The sequence below is a fragment of the Lathamus discolor genome, chromosome 1 (genome assembly GCF_037157495.1).
Source record: "Lathamus discolor isolate bLatDis1 chromosome 1, bLatDis1.hap1, whole genome shotgun sequence".
Classification (NCBI taxonomy): domain Eukaryota; kingdom Metazoa; phylum Chordata; class Aves; order Psittaciformes; family Psittacidae; genus Lathamus; species Lathamus discolor.
In genome coordinates this window covers 35,912,830-35,928,852 of record NC_088884.1, presented here as the reverse complement: position 1 = coordinate 35,928,852, position 16,023 = coordinate 35,912,830, and the positions used below count along the sequence as shown (strand labels likewise).

Here is a 16,023-nt window from a genome sequence, read left to right as displayed (position 1 = left end):
CTCTTGATTTGTATCAGAGAGCTGAGGTACTCTGTATAGCTTCTGAATGAGAAACTGAACTGAGGCACTGCAGAAGCTGGGTTATACCTTGCTCTCATCCCACTGTTTCCCCCTGGCTCAGTGCATGCAGGGCTCAGAGCAGTGTGATAACTCTGCTTCGTCCTTACAGACAAGGTACTTGGGGCTCCCCTCCACCATGCAAGGAGCCGTGACAGCACCCATTGTTCTTTGAGGTGAATTACTCAAGTCTTTATATATGATGAGTGCAATAAAGAGACCAAAAGAGGTTTCTGCTTTAAAACCAAGTTTTGCACAAATGCGAACAAAACCTTGAAACTAAAATGATGATGTGAGACAACAGCAAAATATGCACACTGGTATGGTGTCCAAAGCCTCCGCCAGACCTTGACATTTTGGGTTTTGTTTTGCTGTGTTTTGAAACTGGATTACTTGGATCATCATGCAATACCGGATAATGTGCATCCCTGGACATCCAATGGAAAGAAGCGAAAAGCTTTCAAGACAAAACCAAGTAAAGTGTAAGAATGTCAGGAACATTCAATTGGGCTGGAACCCCAGAGCTCCACGTGGGTTTTGGTGTTGTGAGGGGTTTTATTTTGTATGAAAAACCTACATGTATGTGGCTTCCAAACCACCCAAGTATTCATAACACCTGCTCAGACACAGACATCGGGTCATTTTCTCAATAGTGCTATCGAATTGAATGAAAACTCCAGGACAGTAACATCCTCACCTGCTATAAATTAGCTTCAGTGGTGCCAATTTAGATTCTAAGGTTGGAATTCGTCTGACACAATGCCAGTGCAGACTTTGTGATCTGAACAAGCTGTGCTGGACTTTATTTGGAGAGATTCATCCCAGCCTAAAGTAGCAGTCTGAGATCAGCCACTTCCTTGCACTCAGTACAAAGGGAGAAGGACTTGACAGACTTGTATGTAGCTATTTCTACTGTAAACAATGACTGTTAGGTGAGGTGGATTTGACCCTGATTGTTGTTTTCCATAAAAATTGAGATGAAATTCTCATAACCTTAGGCATTTTTAAGAGCTCCGTAAAGATCGTGTGAATTATGTAGGGACATCAGCATTATGGTCAGCTATTCCAACCTTTTGCCATACAGTGAACAGCTGCTTAATCCACAAAAGAGCACACCGAATTCAAATGACTGTAGCTGCCCAATTTGAGATTTAAGGGGTCTTAATTCATACAGCAAGACTCCCGAGCTGTCAAAACTTGACCCTTGTGCCCTGCACCAAGGTGGGAACAATCCTGAAACATGAGGCACTCTCCTTGTGGAGAGAAAGCAGCAGAGCCCTGCATGTAATATGGGCTGAGCAATGTCTATTTTGGGGAAAGTCACAGGGATTTCTGTACTAGACAGCTCCATGGTGCAGACGCTCAAATGGCTGCCTGTGTAGCCAGTCGCAGAAGTGTTGACATCAAGAGATCTTTGCTGGTGGACTTATGGGCATCCAGAAAAAGTAGACATCTATCTGCGAGCATGAATTTTAAGAACCCACACCTTTGAGTTTTGCATTCAAAGTCACAGCTACTTCCCTTGCCAGTTCAGCTTTAAGGACTTGCACCTTTCCAGAAACATGTAGAAACATCTGCAAGTGCGGGAGAACTGGGCTCCACAGAACTTGTATATCCAACAGTATGTATGGATGTATCTGCAGTGTCTGCCTTTCAGGCCCCAGTGGTGTTGCCTTTGAAGGCAATGAGAATTTTGCTATTGACCTCAGCTGAAATGAGATCAACGGGAACAAGCCCTTAGGTAAATATGCTTAGACACATTAATCAAAGGTGTGTTGTTTCCTTAATGACTTTCTGGACCCAGAAGAAGGGATGATTTCAGATTGTTTCAGTAGAGTGAGGGCAGCTGTAAGAATGCAGTTATAAAAGCCAGACTTTAAAGGTATTTTGCAGTTGTCTAAGTAGTTGGTATGTGTGTCTTAAAGTGTTTGGTTTGAACGCAAAGTTCACCCCAGAGATGTGTGTGAATGCCTCCTGGATTTCTTTTCCTTTTGACTTCTTTTGGTCTCTGTTTCTGCAGTGCTCCAATTACCTTTCACAGAACCATCGATGCAGACAAACTGAACCACCTTTGTTTTGGCTGGAGGTATAAAACAGTCTCAGGTAATTTTCTGACAGATTTTTTCCCATCACTTTCCTAACCTAATCTAAAAACTCTTTGGTTTTTATATGATACCAATCTATCGTGTGCATGACATCAAGTCATGACAAATCAGTGAAACGGCGATCAAAAATGTTTTGCCATCCTTTCACTGAGATGCAATTAGACATTTTCACTTCTGAAAATTACCCAACATTTTAATAACAAAATGAACACTTTAGGTGCTTTAATAGTGTGCATTTTTCTTAAGGGGAGGGAATTTATACCCTGACAAAGCATTCATTGTAAGAACATATGTGATACGGATTTGGTAACACAGGCATGGACCCATACACAGACATGTGTGTACCCATGCTAGTACTGCTTATGTTTTATTTCTTTTTCCTGTCCTCGTGTCTACAAAAAGGCAATAACCTTGAGGGAGGAAGAAACAAAAATGAAACCATGCTGAAAAACTTTTATCTTTTTATTATTGGTGCCTTTACATTAATACTGCTGTTTTGTGCTGAGAAAACCAATCTGTTACACGTAAGGTAACTGTAATATACAACATAGAAATGCAGTCTAAGTTAATTACAACAAGGAGCTACAAAAAGTTTCGTAGGAAAGAAGTCACCTAACATTGCAACTGTGCTTGCAACAAATCACTCCCTTACTGTAGGACTATGCACATTGTGAACCATGGTTATTTACATGTCCCTTACGACCGTTAACAACAGAAAGGCTAAAATCAGTCTAAAAAGTTCCAGAACATCACTATATACTGTACAATCCTCAAAAATAATTTATTACACTGTTTCTAAAAAAAGGTACTAATTTTGTTTTGATTTCTTCTGTTTTCTGGTGTTTTCCAAAGTGCACAACATGTGCAAAATTTTGCCTAACAGTCTAAAACCTCAAGAACTGAACCACAAGTCACAATCACAGAGATGAAGTGGTGGAGTCCAGAACTTCCCTTCCATTGCAGACGGTTGGTACATACATACTAGCAGATGCTGAAAGAGAAAGAGAGGGGAAAATCAGCTAACTTCAGGACAGCAATAAATTACAAGACATAGGGTAAAAATTTATGTTGCTTTGGAGCATGTCACCCAATTTAACCAAGATGTCAGTGTCAGCAGTGGAGCTGCTGGGTGTACAAGACAGTTCAGCATCCCCTGGAGGAACCAGACGATTTCAGTTGCTGACGATTGAGAGCCCTTTGGGTGACTAAACTTCTCCAAGAAGTGTCTAAATAGAATACATGAATTTTCCTTTGATGATACTTCACCACTGGGTCTCACTTTGTAGCACTTTTCATGGTAGTGTGTACTAATATAGCCACAGCGGTGCTGAGGTATCCCTGGAGAATAAAGTGAACTTCTGGATTTTTTGTGTTTTATTAATAACAAATGCTAAGGTCTGATCCTTTGAGCTTTCCTATAGCTGCAGTAGACATTCCTGAAATAAAATATATGCATTTTTAAATCCAGGAGAGGATCCACCTCTGCATATTAGGACTGTGTGTTAATCTAATTTTTAATTTAAAATACAAGAATTGTAAGTACATGTTAGATGAAGTGAAGAGATTTTTGAATAACTGGATTTCAAAGCAAGATTATTTCTCACCTGATCCCAGAATATTTTCTGGCCACAACACCCTCCATTTCTAGGATCTCTGGATCGGGACTCAATGTGCATCCAGATGTGAGGCCCAGATTCTGATATCCTTGTCTACATTGCCTAATATTTTATACCACAGGTTATCACGGCTTCAGGGATACAGCAATTGAATCCAAGTATCAGAATCTGTTCCTTAGTGTATTTGTATTTTGACTGAAGGATATATTACCATACTGCTAGAGCCTTGTGGACTTCAATTTAAAAGCAAGCTGGTTTGTCCATCTTTGTTAAAATTATCCACTAGGCATCAAGAATGTATTTTCAGATACTCTGTGACATCTCTGCTCATGGCACTATAAAGCTGTTTTTTGAAAGATACATTAGGTTAATGATAACAGTGACCCAGAGAAATGTGATGCCTTCATCAAAGAAAACACCCAGCAAGCACTGACTTGGTAAACTCAATCATCCAGTGTAAAAAGCAATTTATGCAGCTGACAAGGGCATGCTCAATCTTCCGAAAGTGGCTACGCTGTCAGTTGCAGACTGGTTCTTTAAAGATGCTCAGCATCATTTTTAGAACAAAGCATTATTTCTTCAAATCAGCAACAATTTCTAATTCTTTTGTTGACTGAAGAAATATTTAATGGAAAACAGAAGTGCTTTAACAAAAGAAATATAGAGACACCTATTGGACTAACCTACTACTCATAGGGCAGGACATATTCCTGATAATAGAAGAGCTAGGAATGAGCCCCTGCTCTGTATCACGTTGACACAGATTGATCTCTCATAACCCGGATATATATTGTGAGTCACATACCTGAAAGCAGTCCTTGTAGGTAAAAGGTCACAGGGCATCTATGGTTTTGTGAAAACGAGCTATCAGATTTTGTATTCAGTTTTTACTTGGTTATAATATGGCAACACATTGATGTGTGCTGTATTATATAAATTTTATTATTGTTCATAGTTCGATTTCTACTTATTGTTGACAAATAGAAAAATCATTGCTACTTAGGAAACCTGATTCAAATCCCTGTTCTGCTGCAGTGTGACTACAGGCAAAAGCATTTTGTTTCTGTGAACACCAGTCACCCACTCACAAGTTTTTTAGCTTCAGGGTTTTTTTGAAGTTCAACACATTGAAAAGCATGAATAGCTCAAATACTGCCATAAACTGGGTCAGGAGGGTGTTCAAGTTGGACAGAGAAGTATGATGATAGGGGAGGAATGAGTGGCCTTGGCTTTTGAGTTCCCAGCCTTCCTTCACAGCATGCTCCTCTCTCATAGCACAGAAAGGCAGTTAACTCTGCTGTGTGGAGTAAAATGTTCACACTGAGTGTCCATCTCTTGCTGAGACAGTACCAATCATAAAATCACAGAATAGTTTGGGTTGGAAAGGACCTTAAGATCATCCAGTTCCAACCCGCCTGCTACAGGCAGGAACACTTCACACTAAACTATGTCACCCAAGGCTTTGTTCAACCCAGCCTTAAACACTGCCAGGGATGGAGCATTCACAACTTCCCTGGGCAACCCATGATTGTGTTTTTCCTTACAAACCTCAGCAGTGTTAATTGCTGGCCCCGCAGGGTGCTGAGTTTCATATTGTGTCTTATAGCAGCGGCCAAGGGGTTTCCTGAAATATTGCTGTATCTGCTAGAAACTCTTCATGTCCATTTTGCCTTGTGTTGAGGCCAACAAGAAGTGTGTGACATGACCAGAAGTCTTGATTCAGCTGGAATTCATTCTTCTGATCTCTTCTTTCCTGGCTATCCCCCATTTTGATTAGATAATCCAAGGCAAAGAAAGAGAGGTAAAATGCAAGAGCCCAGTGCTGCCATGGGCACCTTGCATCAGGCCTACATAGTCAGGAACAGGCAGATTCAAACCCACTGTCTGTGTGCCATTTCTCTATTTGAGCTCACAGTCCAACAACTGTGAGATAATCATGTATAAAAGCCATATATCAGGGCTAGTCTGGAACAAGGGCTGGGAAAAAAAATTTTGAGAGACGAAATTTACCATTCTGACTACAACAGAAGATTCTGTTCTTTTTCTGACCCCTGGAGGAGCTCAAATCTGTGTGCAGCTCTCCATGTGGATTTAACTTGGAAGAATGACATCTTTTGGTGGCAAAACTCAGCCTGAATCATGTATGTGCTTAAATCAGTACTGAGCTCTCTAGGAAGTTTTATGAGTGCTGACCTCCTACCTTATGGAAATACCTCTGCCAAGCCCATAAAACAAGACACAGGAAAACTGGGGAACCTCCCAGTGGGGGGAACTCTGCAGGGGAAGTAGAACTCATGCAGCACTCTGCCAAACATGAATTTTCAGATTCAAATTAATGTGTATGGATGTATACATTTCAAAACATGTCATACACCCAGGTACACATATATTCTGCCTCTCTTCAGCTTAAATCTGTATTCCTTTGTAGTCTAGACTTCAGCCCTCAAAATGATCAAAGCTCAGTGCCTCTAAGCCACTTCCTCACTTAGTAGTCAAGTATTCACCTCTCTACATGCTCCTGCAGAGCACATAGCAAAGAAGAGGAGCTGTGGAACATCTCCCTTATGAGGAGAGGCTGAGGGAGCTGGGTCTCTTTAGCTTGCAAAAGAGGAGACTGAGGGGTGACCTCATCAATGTTTACAAATATGTAAAGGGTAGGTGTCAGGATGATGGAGCTAGGCTTTTTTCAGTGATATCCAGTGATAGGACAAGGGGCAATGGGTGTAAACTGGAGCATAGGAAGTTCCACGTTAACATCAGGAAGAACTTCTTTACTGTAAGAGTGACAGAGCACTGGAACAGGTTGCCCAGGGGGGTTGTGGAGTCTCCTACACTGGAGATATTCAAGGCCCGCCTGGACAAGTTCCTGTGTGATGTACTGTAGGTTACCCTGCTCTTGCAGGGGGGTTGGACTAGATGATCTTTTGAGGTCCCTTCCAACCCTTGGGATTCTGTGATTCTGTGATTCTGTATTCAGATGACTACATAAGGTGTTCGGTTTAGCTCTCATGACCACTGCCACACTGCATCTTATATGGCTGACCTCTGACTCGGGCTCCCCTAACCACTGCTCAGTCTAAGGATGTAGTTGCAATACACATGGAGCTAACACTTAACCCTACGTAAGAGCATCATGAGTGTCACTTAGCTTTTCTCATAGTGTTTGACCAGTTGTCACTGTTCAAGGAACTGTGTTAAAAACTGCCTGTGAGTCACTTGCTGTTCATGAACCCACTATGCTCTTGGCATTAATGACTGATGGAATGAAGAGGTAATGACAGCCCTGAGATGCCATGGAGGTGGGAATCCATGGAGATAAGAAACACACTGTCTCTTCAAGCAAATTGGGTACTCCTGTCTTCTATGATAATGAACAAGAATTAGCTTTTTGGATGTTGCTGTTACCAGAATGCCCTGAAGCTAATTTTGATCAGTTTCATATTAAGCAGTTTCTGAATGATGAAAACATGATCAAGACCAAAATAAAAACAAGCTGACAGCCCCAGGACTGAGGAGAACAACATTTAAGGCATGGATTAGAATCAATATGGATGACAACCATTTTTTGGAGGTTTATAAATGACTAAACAGCTAAGAAAAACAAAGAAAATTTATTTAAAATAGTTTACAAATAGATGGAATGGAGTAAGGAAATTTTTTCCTTCTTAAAAGTATTTGCACTCTGATAGACAGTGACTTCTCAGTGTTATTTTCCCAAATAATCATCCCAAATGGCTTTTTCCACAGTAAGTAGTGGACCTACTAGTCCTACTTCCAAGTCCATGTCTTGTCATGGTCCAGAAACTCCAAGAAAGATAAGCAGCCCTTATGCAGCTAAGTGCAAGCAGTAAAAGACTGCAGCCACCTTTCTAAACAATGAAGTAGCAAAAGATTGCAAGCCTGTATTTTTATACTTTCTTTAATGACTTAAAGCTATTCATAAACATGAAAAAGCAGGCTTTTAATGTAAAAATGTGCGCGCAGGTTGCCTTTCAGTTGGATGCATGCATGTACACACACATGTATTATCCAGCCATTATAATAAAAAACCCTAATTCCAAAATCTAATCCTGTGTAAAAGTATCTGTGAATAGAAATTGTTTCTGGCTGAGCTTATTCCACAATATGAGAGAACAAAAACCCTTGAAAAGACCACTTGTACAAAATTCATTTGGGATGAAAATAACCTCATTGTATTTACTGTTTTGTCAAGGGAACAGACTTCTAAAGGCTATTGGGAATCTGTCTGTCTTTTGGGGGTGCTCAACACTCTGGGCACTTAGTGCCATCTGATCTCTTGGTTTAAGTTTCCCAAAATATCAAGGAGATTTCAGTTTTTTGTGTCGGGGCTGGATGCTGTCCTGACTGGTGAAATGGAGGCCATGTAGAGACACATGGCTGCTCTGTTGTTAAGGGACCCTGGACATTCATAAGCAATATCGTTTGGATTGGGAGAGCCAGAGGTAGCTGGGATCCCTTTACCTCCTTACCCCTGACAATGTGATACACAGAAGGGTCCCAAGTTCCTTCCATGTTCTGTCTGAAATCTGAGTGCCAAAGGTTTCTGGCCAATTTTAAAATGTAGGTTTTGATACTCAAAAACCTGAGGCCAGGTTAGTGTGAACTCGCAGGCAAGCCTTGCTCTGTGTCCCCCCTTGCCTCTGTTTCTTAGTCCTTGCATTGTTATAGTGGCAGTGTGCTTTTTCAATTAGCTTTTCCAGGTCAAACATGCTGTCCACAGAGCTCTGTGAACAAGGTGCTGTGTGCTCCCATCCTTGACTAGTTAAGCTTGCCAAGGAAAAAGAACAACAAACATACAGGTAACCTATTTCTTTTTTTTTTTTATCCAAAAAAGTCTCTGAGCGATTCACTCAGAAGAGGAGTAACAGCCTCAAAACAGAATCACAGATGTGAATCTGCTTGGGATGAAGAGACTGAAGATGAAGGAAAGGAGGGAGCAGAGCAGATGAGCTATTCTTGCAGTAGAGCACTGATTGCTTCTCATGGCTGTGGCACTTAACAAAAGGTATTGCTCACATTCTGCATACAGGTACAGTTTATGACATTCTTTGCATGAATTTGCTACAGGCTTGGAGCCTTTCCTTATAATGCAGGCGATAAGAGCCATTGAGAGCATGCTGCATTGTGATCCAGGTCCTGCCAGCATGTCACTTTGATAGGAATACTCCAGGGCAATCTGTTCCTGTCTCTGCTGCGAGTGACAGCGAGCTACACACAGCCTGCTCTGTGCAGGCTGGAGTCAGATCCCCCCGAAAGCTTTGTGCTGACTTCAGTGAGCTTCAGGGCAGGCTCTGAGCTGATTCCCATAGGACAGAGATGGGATTTTCTCTCCAGACACAAGCAGAGTGATGCTTCCACAGGGTGCATAGTTCAGCCTATACAGGTCTTTTTGTGACTGGTAATAAACCCACCTTGTCTTTATCCAAACCCACATCCTTATAGAAAAGTTACTTACACTGAGAGTAAGTGGTCCCGGTCCCACTGACACTGAATCTGTTGAGATGGAGCCTGTGCGTGACCACGTTCTTCTGGGGCTGGAAGAGGATGATGTGCACCTTGGGCGCGAACAAGCAGCCCAGCACAACAAAGCCGCTCAGACTCACAGAGATGCACATGGTGGTGGTTTGCACCTAGGAGAGAGTGGGCGCAAAGCGCAGTGTTTCAGTATGAAAGGCTCTGGAATGCAGAATATTAGAAGCATTATCATACAACAGTAGGAAACACAGCCCTGGGGGTTTGCACTGAGACAGGCTGGTCTGAACATCTGGCTCATCCTTATCTTCTGCAACCCTAGGATCGTATGAGGTGCTTGGTGCTGATGGTGCTCATGTCTCTGCATAGCAATGTGAGATTGACAGTGTTCTCCCTCATTTTAGTACAGAAAGGATTGTTCTGCTCTCTTTCTCTCATGTCTCATGTCCTTGATTTCTAAATTGATCAAGAAATCCTCTACAGCACCTATCTGAGCAAAGACATTCTGGCTGCAGTGGAAACCAGCTTGCACATACAGTGTTTTATGTGGGTTTACATTTGATGTGTCATGCAAAGCATCCATTTGAAAACAAGTTTAGTCTCCAGCCTCAATCCTAATAAGAGAACTTGAACAACTCTTTGCAGGAGTATAAGCGTGATTTGGAGTAAAAGCTGGTGACATTTGTCAGACTGGGTCTGAAAGACACCCTGACTTTGAACAGACATTTTTTGGGCTCAGAAATGTTTGTAAGGCTACAGGGCTTTTAGAGTAGTTGCTATGGGGCATTTGTTAGTAATTTTGCTAGCACAATCTTTCTTCCTTACTGTTCAATGGTATAACTAGGTGCCATTTTAGTGCCTCTTTTTCAGTTTATATTCTTTTCTTTCAAGCAGCTTCCTTAATTAAGATGTTGAATTAAACTGCTTTTAAACTCTGCGGCTTGATGTGAATGATTATACATCCACGGCTCATTTTTCCTTAGTTACAATCCTGCAGTCCTTGGAGATTATCCTTTTTCCATGGGAATGCTTCTCCTATCTCCTTGTCAGAAGTAATTGTGCGAAATGAAAAATAGAGTAGGAAATTGACTTTGTTGGTTTATATATATACTGAGCACCAAATGCTTTGTCAGCAGTGAGTGTAATTAATGTGGCCATATAATAATCACTCTTTAGCAAGGTAGATGTGACAAGCACTATGAAAAAGTACTCAGGTTTCACAAGGTGAATGAACGTGGAAAACCCTACAGGGAAAACATAAGAAAGGAACACCCTATGCTTCCAGCTGCATGTTCTCCATCACTCCTCTGCATTTTGCCCACAGGGCTCTGCAGCAGTCTGTGGTAGGTATTGAACTGGGCATTCTACAGGTACAAGAAGACTGAGAGTTTTCTTACAAAGCAAGAATAAACTAAGGTAGTAGTTTCTAGGTAGGTTCTCTTCACCAACAAAGCCTTCCTTCCCACTCTGCTCTGTTGCGGTGTGTGCTGCATGGAGCAGCTCAGCTGTGCTGACATAATTATACACTCAATCAATGAAATGATTTGAGTTAAAAATAGCCCCATCCCACAGGGTTCCTTTTAACCCAGGTCACTTCAGTGGTGCACTGATTTAAGATTGTGTCTAAGGTGATCAGGTTGAAAATTCCCTTAAACATGCTAGATATTTGGGGTGCTGTGAATTTATGTCATGGATGCTTATTTAATCATATCAGGTTAATTGTATCTTTGATTCTGAAACCAATGTGAATCTGCATGAAAGTCAATGGCATCAGAGAAACCCAACTTTTCCATGAGCTCTCCTTGATTTTTTGACATGCATCTAAGAGTCGACCACCAAATGCAACAGTTTGCAGAGCAATTTCTGGCCTGTGCTTTGGGCTCCTCTAGACCTTCTGGGACCAGTGGAGGACTCCTGGGAATACTTCAAGGAACATCAGGGTGCCCTACTACTGCTGGGAGACTGCTGCAGGAGGCTGTGACTTTTAGCAACCTCCTCCAGCTCCTAAGGAGCTCTGCCAGCTGTCTTTGACCAGCTTGGAGCTGTTGTGTGAACTGACTCTTGATAAGGTAAGGTTGGCCACTCTTGTTGCAGTTGCTAGGCATATAATAGTTCAGCAGCATGAAGAAATGTGTACAGAAGAGGGCTATAAACTTTGCTGAAGGCTGTGTTTGTGTGCAGAGCAAGGGCGATATCACAGGGCATGGTCCCCAGTGCTAGTAAGGGCAACTATCCCTGGCGTATGAGAATTATTAGACTAAACTCCCGAGGGAGGATGCAGCTTTGCATCTCTGGTCTTTCAGAAATGCCTAAGGGAGACTGAGGGACTTGTTTTTGCAGGAGATGTGGAGGATTTCTGAAGTCAAGTTAAGGAGCTATGGGAAGAGGTCAGCAGATTTTGAAGCATCAGACACAATGGGAAAAGGCAGAATGGATCTTCTTTGACACTCTGCAGGTACAAGAGCCTGGTCTGTACTAGAGAAGAACTAGGCAGCCTATTTGTTGAGCTTGGAAATGGAGAATCCCACAGTGATGAAGGCTGGAAGTGTGTGACTTGAGGCAGCAGGCAGATAGCTCCTGTTTTACTTACAGAGCTGCAATTATAGCATATGGCAGTACCTTGGTACTGCACATAAGGTGCAAACCCCTAACAGGAGAGGGAGTTGCGCTCTGTGTGGGAGAGTAATGCAACGAATGGAGCTCTGGCCATCAATGGGTCTTGAGCCAGCTGATGCATTATGGGTCAGGATTAGAGGGCAAATCTAAGTGAACAACACTGTAGTGAGTGCTTGCTGCAGACTATATAGTCAGGAAGAAACAGAAGTGGTATTTTTCATACAGTTGGAAGAAGTCTCATGTTTGGAGGCCCTCATCTTCTTGGGGCAGTTCAACCATCCTGATACCTAATGGAGGGACAGCACAGCACAGCAGAGGCAATGCAGGAGCACAGTGAGGTCAACTTTCTAAAATAGGGAATTGAGGAACTGATGAAGTGTCCTGTTTTTGTCTGGGATAGAATTAATTTTCTTTATAGCAGCTGGTATGGTTCTGTGGTTTGCATTTAATGTGAGAATAATGTTTATAATGCACGAGAGGCTGGGAGAGGACCCAGCCAGGACAGCTGACCCAGACTGGACAAAGGCATATTCCATACCATACGATGTCATTCTCAGTAAATAAACTGGGGAGAGTTGGCTGGGGAGGGGGCCAATTGCTGCTTGGTAACTGGATGAGCATCAGTCAGTGTGTGGTGAGCAACCACATTGTGAATTGCTTGTGTTTTTCTTGAATTTTGTGTCTCTTTCTCTTTTTGTTATCTCCCTTTTAATCACAATAATGACTGTATTTTACTTTATCTCAATTATTAGACTGTTCTTATCTCAGATAAGCTTTTACCTCTTTCTGATTGTCATCCCCATCCCAGTTTGGGGAGTGATCAAGCAGCTGTGTGGTACCTTGATGCCAGCTGGGGTTAATCCCTTATAGCAGATTTGGTTTTACATGCTCTGGTCAGGTCTGTATTCATCTCAATCACCTCTGTGCCCCGTGCTGGGTGACACAAAGGACTGCTGTGGTTTAACCCCAGCCAGTCTTGAAAATCCCACTCAGGAGATATGGCTCTAAATATTTGAGGAGTCAAGTCATGTTCTTCTTGAGCATTAATGTCTGTGCTGCCCACTCATGTGACTGTCTGCATTGATATTACCCTCCGTGTCCATCTTCCCGATTAGTTTGGGTGTCCAGAGCTGTTCCCCAGTGCCTTCCTTAAACTTTTCCTTCATTAGCTTCAATCCATTGCTAGACATTCTAACTTCTCCTGAGACTGAATAATCCCTTTCTCTCTTTTGTTGCCTTGAAATTATTTATAGCCTGTGATCACGTCTCCCTGGGTTTACTCTTGTCTAGACTGAATACATTTAGCTCTTTTACTGTCACTTTGCGTGTCTTACTGCGTCTTTCGTTATCTATCCTTGTTTTCTCCAGGTTCTCAGTACCTTTCCTAAGCTGAGAAAAATAGTACTAAACATACTGTTCCATGGTTGTCATGCCAAAAGTATGTTAAGAGAAGTTATTAGCGCCACAGTTTTACATGCTACTTCATGCACATACTACTGGTAATAATACGACTCTAATCTACCTTTCTTCTGGGTGAAAAGTTGAATTAATTCACTACAAACTGCTGTAAGGACCAAGTCCAGCAGTCACTTCTCACTTGATAATAACTGTGAGACTTCCAGTGGAGCAGATCTGAATCTTTTTCTGAGACAATTTCCTTCTGTCAAAAAATATTGGTTTTTTGAACTTGAATCTTTGAAACATTATGTGACAATTTAAACAATTTAATATTTTTTAAGTTGGTTGGTGAAGGTGACCAATATTTTCTGCTCAGTGAGGTGTGTTTTTTATCCCTGACAAAGTATATAAAGAATAAAAATGTCTATATTCAAGCATAAGATTTGTTGGATTTTTATTTTTTAACCAACCCTATTTAATAAGAAATTTTGAAATTCTTTTTTATGTGGAAGAAAATATCATGTTTGAGTAGCAGATTCTGTTGCAGAAGGAAACTAGTTAGTTCAGCTTTTAATTTAAAGCCCACCTCTACCAAATAACTCATTGTGACTCATTCTAGCTCATGATCTACTAGGGGTTTTTTGTTAGGACCATGACTTCACATACTGATGTATCAATACGAATATTTAATCCATACTCTATACCTCTTTCATAATCAGACTGGTAGCACTAATCCCTTCCACCTCTAACTGTACCTGCTCAGTTTGAAATGAGACCATCTTAGAAATAAACTAGAACTTGGTAATATACTTAGGTGGACATTAGCACGCCTTGTTTGCAAGGGATCCAGGAGAAAAAAGAAACAAAAGAAGCTTTTAGTGAATGCCAACACAATCCTCTTAAGTGCTGCACATGATTTATGGAAACAGATCCAAAGACTTACTCTGTAGTCACTGGATGTCACATAAAATATGGGGAGAAAGGCCAGCCAAATGATGCACGTTGTGTACATTGTAAAACCAATAAACTTGGCTTCGTTGAAGTTCTCTGGGCATTTCCTTGTTTTGAAGGCATATACCGTGCATAAGACTACGAGGATTACATCATATGTTAAGGAGATTAACATACTGGAATCTCTGACATTGCATTTCAATATGACAGTCTCTCTCTTCTCAGGAAGAGTGTACCGCCTGGTGCCAGGGGCCTCCAAGATAAGCCACACGGACACTACCACAATCTGCACCAAAATGAGACTCAGGCAGATGAAGACCTGAGAGCTGGGGCTGATGAATTTAGGCCTTTGAGCACCGTTCTTTACACCATCAAATATTCTGGCTATGCAGTTCGTCTTTGTCAGAAGGGCAGAGTAGCAGACAGCAAAGGAACTTCCTAGCCCCAAACGACGCAGGGTGCAGATAGCTGGAGAAGGCTTGGCTATGAAGAAGAAAGTCATGCTGTAAGACAAGAAGACCCCAAAGAGCAATATGTAGCACAGTTCACGGCCAGAGGCTTTGACCAGGGGGGTATTGTTGTGCTTGATGAACACTGCAATGACCATAAAAGTACAAATAAAGCCCAGGCATGCAATCGTCACAGGACCTATTGCCCAAGCATCTTCCCACTTGATGTAGTCTTCTGGTAGGTCGTAACAGCCAGTCAGGTCAGGTGTGGGCCATTTTCCAGGTCCACAGTCTGCACAAGTGAATTCATCAGCCAGGTACTCATAGATTTCACAGGGAATACAAATCCAGCAGCAGACATCTCCTGGTTGCATATTCTTCATCTCGTTTGGAGCACAGGGGTCACTGCACTGGGAGACAGGCACAGAGCTCCTGGACCAGTGGATATTGTCCACCTCAAGTGACAAAGTTTCTGCCCAGTGACCAACTTTCACATAGGAGTATCTGCCTCCAGTGTACTGGAAATTGAACACATTGTAACGTCCAATACCATCTCCAAAGGCATCAAATTTGACCATACTGTCAGCATCATTGGGAGGGTTGAATGGAGCTGTGGAAAAGAAAGAAAGAAAAAGAAATAGAGAATGTTATTATCAAATCTGCAGATGACATTTTTCATCCCTTTGGCAGGCACAGACACCTGACAGCTTAGAGAATCCAATTCAAGTGCCAACAGGTAAGTTGAGAGGTCCCTATCTGTCTCATTTATGAATTTGGAAGAAAAACCCTCAGATAATATAACTCTTTCACTTTACTGCATGGGATACATTTGTGTTAGACTACTGAAGTCCTTGGGTTTTTTTGCTCTGGGTAGAGATGAATTCTCCAGTTATTCCCTCCCATTATGCACAACTGCTACCTTTCACATTTTCATTCGAAAGGAAGAGGTTTGCTTCTAACAGAGACTCAACATTATTTGGTGAAATTAGGCTGTCACAAGGTAAGGAAATTTAAATGGTCAGATCAATGAAGAGCAGTTTTGAGGCCAGCAGTCTGGAATGCAGTTGAATAGAGGATTCACTCTCTGAGGATGATGGAGAAGTAGCTATGAAGTCCTCAGTGATTTCTTAGTTCTCCCTGTGCTGTAAGAAGTTTCGAATCCCATCTATTTTGCTTCAATTTTACTACTTTCTGATAATTCTTGTCTGGTCTGAGGTTCTCAGCCTGTGCTGCTTTGGTCCTATATCTAGTCTGGGGAGTAGCTATAAAAAAACACAAGCAGTATCTGTGACCTTCTGTGAGATCAATATTGCAGCACTTCCAACTGGTAAACTCTGG

At 41.9% G+C, this 16,023-nt stretch overlaps 1 protein-coding gene across 2 annotated transcripts in view; it reads right to left on the bottom strand.

Annotated features, from left to right (window-relative positions):
- Nucleotides 1-3,073: 3,073 nt before the first annotated feature.
- Nucleotides 3,074-16,023, bottom strand: part of GRM3 (glutamate metabotropic receptor 3) — a 47,317-nt gene continuing 34,367 nt past the window's right edge. The window contains exons 3-5 of one of the 2 annotated variants that reach the window (XM_065667399.1): nucleotides 14,229-15,295; nucleotides 9,255-9,429; nucleotides 3,074-3,153 (exon numbers count right to left, since the gene is read on the bottom strand). In XM_065667399.1, the coding sequence (XP_065523471.1) occupies nucleotides 3,080-3,153; nucleotides 9,255-9,429; nucleotides 14,229-15,295 (1,316 nt within the window). In that variant the 3' untranslated portion in view covers nucleotides 3,074-3,079. The remainder of the gene's footprint in view (nucleotides 3,154-9,254; nucleotides 9,430-14,228; nucleotides 15,296-16,023) is intronic. The other variant, XM_065667408.1, reaches the window with a different exon arrangement.